The sequence below is a fragment of the Eschrichtius robustus genome, chromosome 1 (assembly GCF_028021215.1).
Source record: "Eschrichtius robustus isolate mEscRob2 chromosome 1, mEscRob2.pri, whole genome shotgun sequence".
Lineage (NCBI taxonomy): Eukaryota > Metazoa > Chordata > Mammalia > Artiodactyla > Eschrichtiidae > Eschrichtius > Eschrichtius robustus.
The window spans coordinates 199748877-199765254 of NC_090824.1; the positions used below are offsets into that span (position 1 = coordinate 199748877).

Sequence of the window (16378 nt, forward strand, 5' to 3'; positions counted from 1 at the left end):
TATTTCTGTTATTATTCTATTATCTTCCCAATTATTTCTCTGCAGTGATTTTTAAGGTAACAAGAGTAGTCCTAACTGTCCTTACCTAATAAGATTAGTATTAGTGATACAGACACATGTAATTGTGTAAACTATTATCATTTAGGGCCGAAATCCACATACTTCTCTAAGTCTAGTTAGTAATCTTAAACACTTTATAATCTAGAGATTTGAAGAAGTAGAATCAAATGAGTTTCCAAAGGTCATGTAGTTAGAAGAAAGTCAAGTTTTGAGACTTAGATCTAATATCATAAAACAGCCCTGGGCCAAAAAATTACTTAGCAAACCAGCATAAGAAACTAGTTCTCCTGATTTTGAGCCCAGTTTTCTTTCCAGTACACTATATAATACCTCTTCTGATTTACTGTTATTTATTTACTGTATCAATAAAAATAAATACGTTACCACATCATACAAATACAGCTGCTCAAATTTCAACCACATATGAAGAGAATGTATATGCCAGTCTATCAGAGAATGAGCTACGGCCCATACATAATTCAACTGGAGTGGGCTTCAAAGAGATGTCACCCTATACAGGCAGACCAAGAGGTCCATGACTGCAGTGGGGACACATATAGTAGGGTGGCCAAAAAGTTCATTTGGGTTTTTCTGGAAGATGTTATGAAAAACCCAAACGAATTCTCTGGCCAACCCAGTATCATTCACATTCAGACACGACAGAGAAAAAACAAGCAGTCAAAGGTGGAAGCCCGAAATTAAGGCACAAAGGCAGACAGAGGCACCTGTGATTAAGTCTCACCGCTTGGCAGCAGAGGCTGTTATGCGGTGGGGGGGGTGGGGGGGGGATAATTAATATCGCCCCCCAGCGACTCTGGTTAGCACTGCTCCTTCTGAATACAGAAGAGCACGCTCTTTTATAAAGAATATTTTGTGAGATCAAATGTCCGCTTACTTTTAAAAACAACTCGTAAGTTTTTAACGCAAAAAACTGAGAGCCACCTGCATAAAGGATCTGAAGTGGCAACGTTAGGACCGACGGTACACCCAACACTGCCACCCACGCCGCGTGCTCTCAGGACGCCACCGCAGGAACGAGCTGTAAGCTCTAAGAATAAGGTCTCTGGTGCTAGAACTCACCTTGTAATTCTTCTCCCATCAAATACAGGCAAACAATAAAGAACTGCACAAAAAAACTAACAATTGTGACTCAAAATTTAAAAACTTAATCTAGACTGACCCCAAAACACACACAGACCAACGGCTGAAGTAGGGAAGATAAGCCAATAGAAGACCGAAGATCCGGCCCACCATCCATTTCAAGCTGTTTCAATACATTTTTATTTTTAAGCTTCTGCTTATGATTTTATTTGAATAAAGAGTTCTTTGGCATGAAAGTCTGAAAACAGCCCACTGTTTTACAACTAAAAAGAATTTCCTCCTATAGTTACCATTAAGAGTTAAAAAAAAATTAAACCTGTACATTCCAACCTCCAAATAGCTCAAGTTTTCCTGGTGGTGTGCTACAGAGCAAAGAACAAGCGTGACTGGGAACTGCTTATGAATCAGTGCGTGAGACTCCAAGGATGTAACATCAAGCTGACAGTAGCACGGTAAGGTCCTGTTCACAGCCCAGCAAGAATAGAAACCAGCAGCTTTCTAACTGTGCTCTGAGGAGCCAACCATGTACGATTTTGCTTGGACAACCAGGCAATGTAGCTTAGTATTAATAAAATGGGTTCTGTACTCAGAAAGACCTAGGTCTCAAAATCTGACTTGACCACAAAAATCAGACTTAACGGAAGATTTCATTTTCTATTAAATGAAGCAAATAGTAGCTGATGTGAAAATTAATACATATAAAGCTCTTAGCACAGAAACTGACTCATTTCTATAATCTGTAGAGAGGTGGATGGACCTAGAGTCTGTCATACAGAGTGAAGTCAGTCAGAAAGAGAAAAACAAATACCGTATGCTAACGCATATATACGTAATCTAAAAAAAAAAAAAAAAAAGAAAGGTTCTCATGAACCTAGGGGCAGGACAGGAATAAAGATGCAGACGTAGAGAACGGACTTGAGGACACGGGGAGGGGGAAGGGTAAGCTGGGACGAAGTGAGAGAGTGGCCTGGACATATATACACTACCAAACGTAAAATAGATAGCTAGTGGGAAGCAGCCGCATAGCACAGGGAGATCAGCTCGGTGCTTTGTGACCATCTAGAGGGGTGGAATAGGGAGGGTGGGAGGGAGACGCAAGAGGGAGGAGATATGGGGATATATGTATACGTATAGCTGATTCACTCTGTTATACAGCACACCACTGTAAAGCAATTATACTCCAATAAAGATGTTAAAAAAAAAAAAAGTATGGAGAAAATCACTGGAAAACATGTTCTCTGATATCTCAGTCTAAAAATTCTACAAATATTAAGACTCAATTAGTATACCTTCTTTATGCACAAAGCCAATTAAGAGAAGAGAACCAGGGGCTTCCCTGGTGGTGCAGTGGTTGAGAGTCCGCCTGCCAATGCAGGGGACACGGGTTCGAGCCCTGGTCTGGCAAGATCCCACATGCCGTGGAGCAACTGGGCCCGTGAGCCACGGCTACTGAGCCTGCGTGTCTGGAGCCTGTGCTCCGCAGCAAGAGAGGCCGTGACAGTGAGAGGCCCACGCACAGCGATGAAGAGTGGCCCCCGCTTGCCGCAACTAGAGAAAGCCCTCGCACAGAAACGAAGACCCAACACAGCCATAAATAAATAAATAAATAAATTTATTTAAAAAAAAAAAAAAAAAGAGAAGAGAACCAGTGTATAGAAGTGGCACAGATGCAATTCCCTCCTCCAAGCCCTCAATCAACTGAGAGTCTAACCTGAACCTATTCTCACTCACCTGTCATTCATCCCACCACTACACCTCATTCCCCAAAGAGGGCTTCTTCTCCAATACATATTCTAAAACATTATGAAACTTGCTTTAACCAGAAGTGGTTTCTTCCCCGGTTTCCCGCAAAGGCGACATACCTTTGGCTGTGATGCAACAGGAGGAGTACTAGCCAGAGGCTTGACAGGGACTGCGTTCGTCTGAGGTGTGCTTATTCTCGGAGACACGTACGATCTCGGGGATGATGCGTCAGACGTCAAAGACATCGGAGACTGATTAGACGGCTGGGCTGTGGAGAGTAAAATAAACCAAAACCCGCTGTAGTTTATGTGCAGGAGATCTTTACATCTCTCCACATGCCCCACACCCCCAAAGAGAACAGCTATCTGAAAAAGTCAGCATCTAAGCACTCGCTGGGGTCACAATGACCAACTGAGCTGCTGAGCGAGACCAGCACGCCCAGTGCGGCCCCCACTAGGTCTGCGAACATGCTCCCCTGGAAGGCCTCATCTCACCCTCGCTGCTTCTTTCCCACCCTACAAGGAGGCCTGACCGTCCCCCTCAGGTCCCCGCCTCATGAGACCACCCAAGGGCTGGCAGCCCTCACTGCACGCTGCGTCAGTAGGCCAGGCGTTCCTGCTCACTTTAGCAGCTTTCTGCACTGGGGCTGGGGGCAAGCCAGGCAACCCTTTCATTTCCCGTTTGCTCCTCTGTGTCCCTTCCCCACTGGGTACCTGCATGGAGAAGAGGGCTGGCTAAGTCAAGGCAGGACTTGAGCATTTCTACATCCTCTGGTCAAAACCCATCTAACACCAACTTGAAGCAAACTTCAACTCTTAAAACAGATCCAATGATTCACAAAGATTGAGGGTATATCATAGTTTATTTTAGCTTTGGAGTAAAATATCTCACTAACGACTTAAATGCTGAATATATACTATATTGCAGATGTGATGGCAACGGTGTTAAGATATATGTCAAAAGCCTGTTTCATCTAAAAAGGTAAAGAAAAATACTACTTGTATACAGCAGTGTTAACAAATCAAAATAAAATCAATATCATAGCTACGCTCTCTTCAAAGACTAAAAAAAAAAATCTGCTACGAATTCCACCTGCCCCCCACCAAGACACAATTCTAGAGGTATCTAAGAATATAAATACCTTGTGTAGAGAGCTGAGCAGCTTGAGAAATCAGAGAAGTTATGTTGAAAGCAGATGGTCCAGCAGTAAGAAACTTATGAATTATAGACTGCAATGAGGCTTGGGTCACAGCTGCTGTAAGAACTATAAACAGATTATATCTTAAATTCAAATAAAAACACAGTGGCATATGTGGTATTAGTTACAACTTGAAAACTCAAAAGGAACCCAGAAAAAATCTGGAGTGTTTCCATACTAGAACTCCCAAAATAAAAGTCTAGAAGATAGGAGTAATACAATGAGCCTAGAGATGTGAAGTGATCTGAGGCAGAGGCAAAGACATTTAATGGGTTTATATAATAAAACAGTAGAGTTTCCTTTACAGTAAAGTTTAGGTGTCCAGTTAAAGGAAACTCCTCTATGAGACTTTTAAAACAGCAAAGAGTACTCACCGGAACTTCTGATTATACCAGAAACCTATCGTACATAGGCAACGTACTTAGTACATTACTTGGAATTAACTGGATAAACAGCAGTTATTTCATGCGATTGCATTATTAGACCAGCTGAGCACTCAAACCCTACATCAACACTCACACACAACAAGCTTTCAAAAATGGATATTAAAAATCTGGGTACTTTGGAATACCATGTATTTTTGAAGCGTAAGATCTTTTATTATTGACATTTGCGTAGGCTATCATTTCTTCAAAATGTTTAAAAGCCCCACTTTGCCCAGTAAAATGTTCACCGATCAAGAAATGCTGAAGAGAATAAGAATGGAAGATTAGATTAATGACCAACTAGCCTAAGATACCTCCATTTTTAGGATAAAGGAAGAATTTAACCACTTATGTGGAAGTGTACACAAACAGAAAATTTTGCAATGTTCATAAGGCTTAAATGTTTCAATCTGAATGGTTTACGAATTAAAAACTACATCCACTTTTATTCAGACTTCTTTGAGGTGGCTGCCCAAATACTTTAGCAGTACACTGAAAAGCAAAGTTGGAATTAACAATGCAGTTAACTAGGAAAAAGAGCATAATGTTACCCATTACTTCCCTTCTCAAAAGTGTTTAAGTAGTTTAAGAACTACCTGAATTCCTATTCTTAGTAATTAGCATATTTTAAAGATTCCAAATAATCATTTACCGATATACATGAGATTTCTTGAAATATGTTAGAAACCAGGTGTTTTCATATCAGTTTTAGCAAATATTCTGTTTTCTGTTTTCACTTAAAAAGAAAAAAAAAAAAAATCACCATATACATTAAGCTGACGGAACAGTTATCTCCAGTAACTACCAGGTACACAGCAAGTCTTGAAAAATATACAGAAAATCCAAGTATTGCTAATTCAATTACAGTAACAAAGACCTTTAAGCTACGGGGGATATAAACTCCAAAGCATGAAGTTCAAATGTGAATTTCAAAATGAAACAAAGACCATTCCTATATTGGGGATTTTACTAATTACATAATTTTGCACAATGCAGATGAACTTTGTAGAAATTATCACAATGAAAATTTACCTTCATTTATCTTGGATATGTCCACATTAGAATTATTGAGTTGCAGCGTGGCTTGCAAAGCAGGAAGCAACTGTCTGAGCAGATTTGGGTCCTGCAGTAATGGAGGTATTGGTGACTGTGGGACAGGAGAGACAGGCATTGCTGAAGCAGAGGCTGGAGGGGCAGGCGTGGGGTTCAGTCCAGAGGCAGAAGACGTGGAAGGAGTTGTGCAAGAGTGTGACACCGATTTGTCTCCTGATGTAGATTCTAAATAAAAAGGAGATAATAAAGCTGAAAAACATTACTTCAATAGAGGAAACTGGAACCAACATCAAACAAGCAACACCCACGTGGCAGGCACCTAACTCAAGTAACCTCATTTAATATTTATAAGGTAGCACAGAGGGGACTCAGTAAATATCTGGCTGACTAGATATGAGGCAGACATTTCATATCCTGATTTCATAGATGAGAAAACTGAAAAAGATTACATAACTTGCTTGAAGTCACAAAACCTGGCAAGGCAGTGACTCTACCATACCCATGTCTGAGTCTCACAGTACCACACTCTATTAGTAATGCTGTCTCAAACACATGCACAAGCACACCTTCTTGTATTGCGTTTTGCCTTTATTGCATTTTGCAGTTGCTGCCTTTTTCTTCTCCCCCGGCCCGCCCAACAAATTGAAGGTTCTGCAGCAACCCTGTATTGGGCAAGTCTCTCCGTGCCATTTTTCCAACAGCATTCTTTTTTAATTAAGGCATACTTTGTTTTTTAAATATAATGCTATGGCACACTTAATAGACTACAGTATAGTGTAAACACAACTTTTATATTACACTGGGAAACCAAAAAAATCGTTTGACTTGTATTGTGAGACCTGCTTCACTGTGGTGGTCTGGAACTGAACCCACAATATCTCCATGGTATTGTCCTGTATTAACTACACTTCCAAATAAGCTTCCATTAGGATATAAAGGGACAGTACAACTCTCCAAGACTTAATTTCTATGCATCATAAAATAAGGTGAAAATGCTTATGACCACAAAAACAGTCTACTTAAGCATGACACCGGCCTTAACACGGATCAGGAGAGGCACGGTGGTAAGCACCCCAGAACGGACTAAGGATGTGATGACTAAGACGAGACCCTCCTACCCTGAACTTCCATCCTTACAACTGAGCTTTAGGACTGCATACTCCTCTTCGGAATTAAATATATAAAGTAATGAACTACCCTCTATTTGTACCACTTAATGATTATTAGCACTAAAAAAGATACTTTTAAAAGCAAGAAACTCCCACAAGACCCCAACCTCAGTGTTTAAAAATAAACCAAAAAAAGCATAAAACATGCATAAAAAATTATCCTTTGAAAGCCATCACTGCAAATTACTTATACAGATTCAATGTAACTGAAATTAAAAGCCCAATAGCATTTTGGTAGCATTTGACAAGCCAATTCTATAACTTATTTTGAAGACGTATGGGCTAGTAAGAGCCACAAAATGCTTTAATAAAAAGAACACAGCTACTGACATGCCTTGCCAGACATAAAAACTTTAACATTTAAGACAAAACCAATTTAAGGCAGGTTAGACTTCTGCATATGTATTTAAGTCTTTAGAACTAGTAGATGAAAACAGAGGAAAATAACTTTGATGTGAGGATGCAGAAAATAACAAAGAGCAAAACAATTAAACCCAAAGTACTGGTAACCAAAATACTTTAAGGAACTCCTATAAATCAAAAAAGACAAACTAAACAATAGAAAGGTGAACAAAAGACATGAAGAGACAATTCACAGAAGAAATGTGAATGGCTTAAAAACACAAAGGATGCTCAATTTCACTGATAATCAGGAAAATGCAAACTAAAAAGCAACAGAATATTCTTTTATGTTCATCAGACTGACAAAAATGTCCAAAGTCTAACAATACCGAATGTTCTCAAGTAGTAATGGAAACACCTAACATCTCAGGTGGAGACTAAACTCATATAACCACACTGGAAAACAACTTGACATTATCTAGAAAAACTGGAGCTACATGCACTTCACGACCCAGTAATTCCCCTTAGGTATACACCCGTAGAGAAACTCTAATGTACATAAATCTGGAGAAATACTCAACAATTCTCATAACAGTGTTACGCTTCTTTTTTTATTTTAGCACAAAACTAGAAACAAAACACATGTCCACCAACAGGAAAAAGAACATCAACTGGTATTTTTATACCATGAAATTTTACTAATACAGTCACCGTAATGGAGGAAAGAATTAGAAACAGAGGTCCAATGGGTTAACGACATTAAGACTAGATTATTCAAGATATTCATACATAGTCTCTTACAATCTTGGCTGAAAGGCTCTTGAATTTCCCACATATACCCATTTCTTGGAGATTTTCAAGCTCATATATACATTGTATAACTGAATTAAGACTGCTACTATGATGTATAAATGTTTCAGGAACACTACATTTGAATATTACACTGCTACCTAATAAGTATAAACCTTCACTCCCAATTCTAGGAACTAAACATTCATTAATCATCATGGCCCCAAAGAAGCCGGGAATTACTACTGAATAGCAAGTTTACTGCCAAAAACAAAACCCCTCCTCCACGGCCTTTTTATGCTACTGTAATGGTCAGAAGACCCAGAGACGATAGCTGCTTTCAGTAGATTTCACGGATGTGTTGATCTCATATGATCCACTCAGAAGGTCTAAGACATATTCATTTTTGTAAGGCAGATACTTTCATTTTAAAAGGCACACATTTTAAAGGAGGGTCTCTAAGTCTAGCAGATTGCCTACCGTGTTCAGCTTTGCTGTTTTGGAATCATAAACAAGTATAAAGAAACTTGAAGGAAATAAGATCTTCCTTGTGAAAAGTTTATTACTTCCTTGTGTCAGTTATTACATTTTATGAGGCAATATAGACTATAGCAGCAGTTTTCTCCAGATCATATACCTTAAGGTTCAGCTTAAGGAATAAACAGTTCAGGGGCATCTTAATGATGTTTAGAATGAAACAAGTTCTCTGTTTTTACTTCCTGCATGAAGTAAATTAGTACTTATATCCCTCTGAAATGACCCTTTTGTTACATTTTACTATGGTTTTCCTCTGCCTTTATAATGGTAGGAGTTGGAGAAGGTGTTTCCAAATTTCTTTCAATGCTGCTACATCTATCCACAGATTTGAAAAATTAACACAGGCTTGAAAATTCTTCAGTGTTGCCATTCAATCCAGGAAAAGGAAAACACTCCAAAACAGAAGATACATATCACCGCAAAGAAATAAAGTAACAATGTAAATAAAAACGTGTATCCTGAGGAAGGATTTCTTTTGCAGTTCTGTGAGAGATTATTAACGAACAGTATGGAAACCAGTTACTACTACTCAATACTTACGGGAACCTTGAGCAAGTTAACATCTCTAAAGGCCAGAATTTCTCTTTTTAAAAGGTCTGACTTTGCGCACGACTTATCAAAGTTTAAAAACAGAAAACAGATACCAGGGCTCCACCCCAGTTCTAATGAATGGGGCGGGGGTGGGGTGTCCGAGCATATGCTGAATTTCCAAGAGTTCTATGGGTGATTCTGGCACACCTTGCTGGTTATGAAAAAATAGAGAACTTCCCAGATTCCTTTTAACTTTAAAAAACCAAAGGAAACAAAACCAAAACAAAATTTTTAAAAATACAGCACAAACACAGAGAACTAGTGGAGAAAGGGCAAGGTCAGAGACAGCAAAGCTAAACTGCTTTTCCAGGTAGGTCTTCAGCATGCTATTTTCACACTAGTTACTTATTTTTAAAAACAGCTCCACTCACCCCCTTCTTCCTAAAGGACACAGCCATACAAATGCCCTCCCGAAGTATGTTACATCCTAAACATTTTTAATACTACTTGCCTCCATCTAGAAGTATAATTGAGAAAAATGATTGAGTGTGATAAAAATATAAAACGCCACCCTGAAAGGCAGTCTTGGTTTCATCATTAAAATATAAACGAAAGCTACTGGTTGGGTGCCGCTCCTCTGCGTTCAGAGCGCCCTACCACAGACAATACCCAGCATCCCTATTATGTAGCTTATTCTCTCTCGCCCTTCTATCAGAAAATGAACTCTTTCAGGAGAAGAATTTTGTTATATTTATCTGTGTAGCTCTGGTGCAAAATGGGATCTGGCAGCAAGATGGCATCAGCATGTACTTGCGGACTGGATGCCTGACTCGGCAAGAAAGGCTCAGGTGCATGTGTCTGTGCTGTTTTTCTTAAGCTCTAGGTTCAAAACTTATAATGTGGAGAAAAGCCTAAGGTCTCCAAAGATAATTCATTGAGCAGACAATGAACAGCTCACTTTATGCTATGTTTCATAAAGCTAAGTAATACTACATAGCCTTAGAGACAAACTTAACTTATTTAGATTCATTTTAATAATCATAAAATCCTCAACCCCCTTCTTCTTTTTTTAAACACTCAAAGGCAAAAAGCAACTATTCGGAACAAATACAGAGTCATTAATTGTGCTTTTTCTACACAGATATTTAATTTTAATTAACATTTCTATTTGTCTTTTTAATCCGGAATCTGTTACAATGTTAGGTTAACATACTTCATGTTTAAACAGTTTTGTATCAAACTAAAATTAAAAATCTGGATCTTTGAAAATAAAAACAAATAATGAATTTAAGTAAGAAAATTAACGTAGTGTTTTACATTACAAAGCCATTTCAAAAGGCTCTTCTGCTTTTTAACGTCAGCCTCTAGTCTCATTCTTTAAATGCAAACTTTTCCAAGCATTAAAGAAACCTAGGTTGCTTTAAGCCTATTTTTTCAGCTTTTGGCCAAACAACAGTATCCAATTTTAGCTCTAGCATGTTTATTTTTTTATTTTGTGTGCGTGTGTGTGTGTGTGTGTGCACGCGCACGCGCCCCTATAATTTTTTTAAGGATATGTGGTGATGTAGTCCTACGGTATTTTAAACTTAAAATGAGCTTTAAGGTCACTTTCCTACCTGATGTTTTTCTATCATTTGTAGATCTCTAACCAATTCTTATTGTAAGCCATGAAATAAGTATGTTACTCTGATTTTAATTTAAATTGTGTACATTAGCTTTGATAAAACCTTTTTCTCTCCCTTTATGCTTGTAATTATGAATTATTCATTTATACTTCCAATTTTTACCAGTAGGGGGAGTAACCTACCAAAGACTAGACTTCACAGAGAAATGTACCATAACCTAACTTTTTAAGGCTTAAGGTAATAACCACTCACCTCTTCTAATTATAGGCACCCTTTCAAAATACCCAAGACAACACAGACCAAAGTCAAAATTTTCTGACCCACATTTTTCTGGTATGCCAAATAACTCCTCTTCAATCTGCAATAAGATCTAACAAGATACTGCACGTAAAGAGTAAAAGGTACTGACTGCATTTCTAAACATTAATTTCCCACAATCCTCTGACAGTTGCTGTCATAATACTAAACAGGATATGGGAACAAAGCTCAAACTACTGATGCAACAAGGGCAGCCTGCTTGTTTCATTGTGTAGTAATGGTGTTACAACATGGAGGAATCATAAGGGAAAACAAAGTATACAAAAGTGTAGCAGAAAAAACCATAAAATAACTAGGTGACAACACCAGGTATATAATCTGTGACTTTCATTTTAATTTATTTTTTACTCTATAATTCATAATTTTAAATGTGTCTGTCCAGAACTTTTCTATGCATTTAAAATGTACATAAAAATAAGTATGGCATTGATGGATGTTTTATAACAATTATGTTTTTGCAACTTGCTCTTTTATTCAACCGAGAAAATCTTTATGCTAATACATACAAAGAGGATAAGCCTATTTTAAAACTTTTAACAGATTTTACTTAAGTGACCTCCATAATAACCATCTTATACACTCCTACCAATTGTGTTTCCCTACATTCAACTGTTAATTATCACCAACTTTAAGAGTGAAAAATCTCATTTTAATTTCCAATATTGTATTGGTAATCTTTCTCTTGAATTCTTTTATGCTGGTAAAATATACAACATACAATTTACCATTTTAACCATTTCTGGGTTTACAATTCAGTAGCATTAAGTACATTCACACTGTCATGCAACCATCACCACAATTCACCTCCAGAACTTTTTCATCTTTCCAAACAGAAACTCTCTACCCAATTAAACTATAGCTCCCCATCTCACAAGCCCAAAGTAAGCACTATTCTAGTTTGTCTCTCTATGAATCTGCCCATTCGAGGTACCCCATAAGTCGAATCACACAGTATTTGTCCTTTTGTGTCACTTAGCATAAGGTTTTCACAGTTCATCCATGTTGCAGCGTTTATCATAATTTCATTCCTTTCTAAGGCTGAGTAATACTGCATGTGTATATATGTGTGTGTGTGTGTGTATATATATATATACACACACACACACACACACACACATATATGTATATATCACATTTTGTTTATCCTTTATCTGCTGGTGGACACTAGGGTTGTTTCCGCCATTTGGCTACTGTGAATAGTGCTACTGCGAACGCTGGTGTATAAATACCCGTTTGATTCCTTGCTTTTCAATTCTTCTGATTACATACTTAGGCATGGAATCACTGGATCCTATGGTAATTTTATGTTTCATTTTTTGAGGAACTGCCAAACTGTATTCCACAGCAGCTGTGTTATTTTACATTCCAACCAGCAATGCACAAGGGTTTCAATCTCCATGGCCTCAAAAACACTTGTTGTCTTCTATTGTTTTTTAAAATATATATACAGTAGTCATCCTAATAATGGGTGTGAAGTGATATTTCACTGTGGTTTGATTTTCTTTCCCTGTTGACCAATGATGCTGAACACCTTCTTATGTGCTTACTGGCCATCAGACTATGTTCTTTGGAAAAATGCTGCATCAACTCCGTTGCCCATTTTTGGACTGAGCTGTTTCATTTTATTGTTGAGTTCCAGGACTTTGTATTTATATATTCTGGCTATTAATCCCTTATCAGACATGACTTATAAATATTCCCTCCCATTCCATGGGTTGTCTTCTCACTCTAGAGTGTCCTTTGATGCACAAAAGTTTTTAATTTTGATGAGGTCCAATATATCTATTTTTTTCTTCTGTTGCCGGTGCTTTTGGTGTCATATCCAAGAAATCACTACCAAGTCCTGTCTCATGAAGATTTTCCCTTGCTTTCTTACAGTTTCATAGTTTTTAGCTCCTAAGTTAAGGTCCTTGCTCCATTTGGAGCTGATTTTTCTAACTGTTCTAAAGCAAGACGGGCAATTTAAAATTCCTCTTCTGTAATTGCCTGTTCATATACTTTGCTCATTTTTCTATCGGATTGTTTTTTTTCATACTGCTTTGATGAATTCTTAATGTATCCTTAATGTACTGTTATTCATATTTGTTGCAAATATTTTCTCCCAATTTTGTATTTTTTTTTCAACCTTTGTTTACTGTATCTCTGTCACAGAGAAGTTTTAAATGTCTTATGTAGCCAAATTTACCAACTTTTTAAGGCAAATGTGTTTTGGGTCCTCATTTAAAAGGTCTTCCTTGCCCCTCAAGTTATAAACAGTATTTTCTAACATTCTTTCATCACAGGTATTCCCCCTGCCCCACCGATCAAAATGCCATCTTTATTACATAATGTCATTTTAGTGACACTTACTAAATCAGACTAACACCAACCGCCCCCCACCCACCCCCGGTTAACGTCCTCAGTTATTCAACAAATATTTAGGTACTTCTATGGCCAACTGGTCTAATTTTACATGAACATTTAGTAATCCTAAAAGTAGTTTGAAAAGTAGTTTAAAGCAAAGCAAGGAAGGGCTGAATGTGTCCCACTTACAGCCAGCTATGACCTCCTATGTGGGCTATAAAAGATTACTGCTCTTAACACACTGGGAAAAGTCTTCAGGTTCATTTTAACTTCACCCAGTCTACAAATATCATCAAAACACAAAAAGGAAGTTTATTCCAAGTGACTAACTCACATCTCACATTAAAGAAGGACTAATCCCCTCCCATTAGATTAAGACTACAGAACAGCATGTAACTATGTGACTCTTTAGGCAGGCTAATTTCCTGAGAGCTGCCTTGAGGTCACTGAATAGGTCTGCTTCTGTGGCTGCTCTGTTTACTTTTCAAACTTACCTCTGTTAATAAACCATAACTCTAAATTATTAAATAAGAAACCTAAAAGTCATTAAACTCTTCTGACCCTGGCATTTATTTGGCTAAATCAAAAAACAAGGACCCACGTCTCCTGCCTATTCTGTCATTTCACAAATCTGGAAAAGAGGCTGGGGTCAGGACCAGTTTAGAATGGTCAATGGGTTGCCAGCCCATAAAATTCAGTTTTAGACTTTTTTTTTTTTTTTAAGCACATCAGAGTTTCTCTGTACTTTGTTATATGGCTGTCCAATAAAGGAGTCTTGCCAAGAGATGTTCAAATGTTACCATAAGAAACGGATATAAATCTAAAAGGAGGCACCTGACGCCCTTGTCTCACCCTGCCTAACACTAGGTTTATTCTCTGCAGAACCCAAGAGCTTCCCAGCTCCTCCACACTTCTGTCCCTCAAGCAAGCACAGACTCATTTATCTACGGTTCTTTTCATCGAAAGACACACTGGCATTAAACAGACCTAAATCTATTTCTTTAATTAGACACACAACACATGTAACACTCTTCTTTTTCTCCAAATACATTTCTTAAACCGTGACCAATGTAGGTGCTTCCCCAACTCCCAACACATGCATTACCATTCTTTCACTTACTTATCCATATACCACAAACACTGACTGACTGCCTCTAAGTACTAAGGATACAGCAGTGGTTAGGACAAAGTTCCTGCTCTTCTGTTATTTATTAGAGCATTCTACTGCTGTCATCGTTAAATACAGTTTAGCTATACTAATAGCACTTAAGACCAAGAGACCTATCTTATTTGAACCATCAACCTCTTAATATAAATTATTTGTTAAGGAAAATCCAAACAAGGAATTCACTATGTTGATGAGAACAGTCAATAGGAAGCTTCACTTAAATAACATGGATGTCTCCACTGAGGAAAAAAATATACCGCAAATTAATGGACCTTTCACAAACTTAGACTAACTGGAAAACAATCTGAAAAGATCCAAATTGTTATACAATTTATTTAAGGAAACAATATTGTCTTCAATTCACACGCAAGGGGAAATACTTGGTAAGATTGTACTATTTTCCCTATACACCTAGGCAACTCCAAGGTAATCAAGTTTCTTCCTGTAAGTTTAAAATTACTATATTATATAATTTTCATATAAAGTTTGTGATCAGCAAACACACTTTGCAGAATTTAAACATGAATCACCTAAGATCTGTGAGGAGTTTTGAATTACTGGAGTCCAAACTAATATAGATTGGTGATGTCTTTCATTACGTACAGTTTTATGGAAAGAACATGGATTTTGGAGAAGCAGCCTCTTACACCAAATGTTTAAACTTCAGCAATGTGCAGACTCTTCATATCTAAGAAGACAATTCTTTCCCTCACAATGTTGGTTTAAGGAATAACCTAAAATGTGTACAAAACATTTAGCACCAAACCTGGTACACAGTTAATCTTTAATTACGTTCAGTTTGTCAGGAATGGTGCTTGAAGCTTCGAGGGAGAGGTCAGGGAGTGAAAAAAGTACAAAATGCAATAAATCATAACGTCTGACCCTACACAGGATAGTCTAATTGAAGGAACTAAAATTATAAAGTGGTAAGTGCAGTAACAGACAAAAAAACAAAGTATTTGAGAGGTTAACTGACACTGAGAACCTAAGGACATCAACGCTGGCCCTTAAAGAAAGAGTACTGAGTTCAACAGAATGGAAATGGAGGAAAGAATATGTCCTTTTCAGCAAAGGATCAAAACATGAAAGAGCATAACACGATCTAAAAAACTTTGTACAAGTTTGCAGCAGATGAATTATACAGGGAATGTTTAAGAGTGAAATACTGGAGATCAAGCTAGTAAGACAGGCTGCAACCAGACTGTCAAGGACTTGCTATCATCTTACTGAGAAGTATGGACTTTTCCTTTGGATAAAACCGTTAGAAAATTTTAAGCAAGGAAATAACACCATCCTATCTAAATTTTACAATGATGTCACTGTCAGTGGATCGACTGGGTAGAAGGAAGCACAGCAGTTATCAGAAGGTTATTTCAAGAGCAATGACCTGAGTCTCAATAATGGCAGTGGCAATAACAAGAGAGAGAGAAACGATACACGCCGGTAAGACACAGGAGGAAGAATCCAAGATTTGTTGATGGATGGATGGGCAAGAATGCTGAAGAACATGGAATGGTTGGGAGGATAGTGTTGTCACTGAGAACCTAAAAACTGAGGGAAAAGGGAGGAATTTGGGACACACTATATTCTGGGGAGATGTTAACAAATACCAACTGCTTGGAGAAGGAAGCAGACGTGTGTGAGTTAGAAATAAAGATTTGGGAGTCACTTATGTAGACCAGGTAGTCATGAGACTTGCGACCCAGCAAAAGAGGACATGTTGGGCAAGAAAACAGAACAAACCACAGTGAAGACTGCGCTCCACTGCTATTTACGGAGCGAGAAGAGAAGAGAGCGAGGGGACTGAAGGGCAGCAGCACCAGCAGTCAGGGGAGAAAAAAATTCCAAGAAGGAGGTAAGCGCGAACAACAGGTAATGTGAGATAAAGACCAAAGATCTTTCTGAAGGTCAAAGGTTGTTTTTTTTTCAAACTGAGAAGTGTTTTTTAAATAAATTTTTTCTGTAACCAAAATAAA

The 16378-nt window shown here is 37.9% G+C and overlaps 1 protein-coding gene across 4 annotated transcripts in view; it reads right to left on the reverse strand.

Annotated features, from left to right (window-relative positions):
* Nucleotides 1-16378, reverse strand: part of WAC (WW domain containing adaptor with coiled-coil) — an 82037-nt gene that overhangs the window by 6627 nt on the left and 59032 nt on the right. For all 4 annotated transcript variants that reach the window (XM_068562859.1, XM_068562851.1, XM_068562869.1 and 1 more), the window contains 3 exons: nucleotides 5560-5805; nucleotides 4046-4168; nucleotides 3024-3172 (listed from right to left, as the gene is read on the reverse strand). In XM_068562859.1, coding sequence (XP_068418960.1) covers nucleotides 3024-3172; nucleotides 4046-4168; nucleotides 5560-5805 — 518 coding nt within the window. The remainder of the gene's footprint in view (nucleotides 1-3023; nucleotides 3173-4045; nucleotides 4169-5559; nucleotides 5806-16378) is intronic.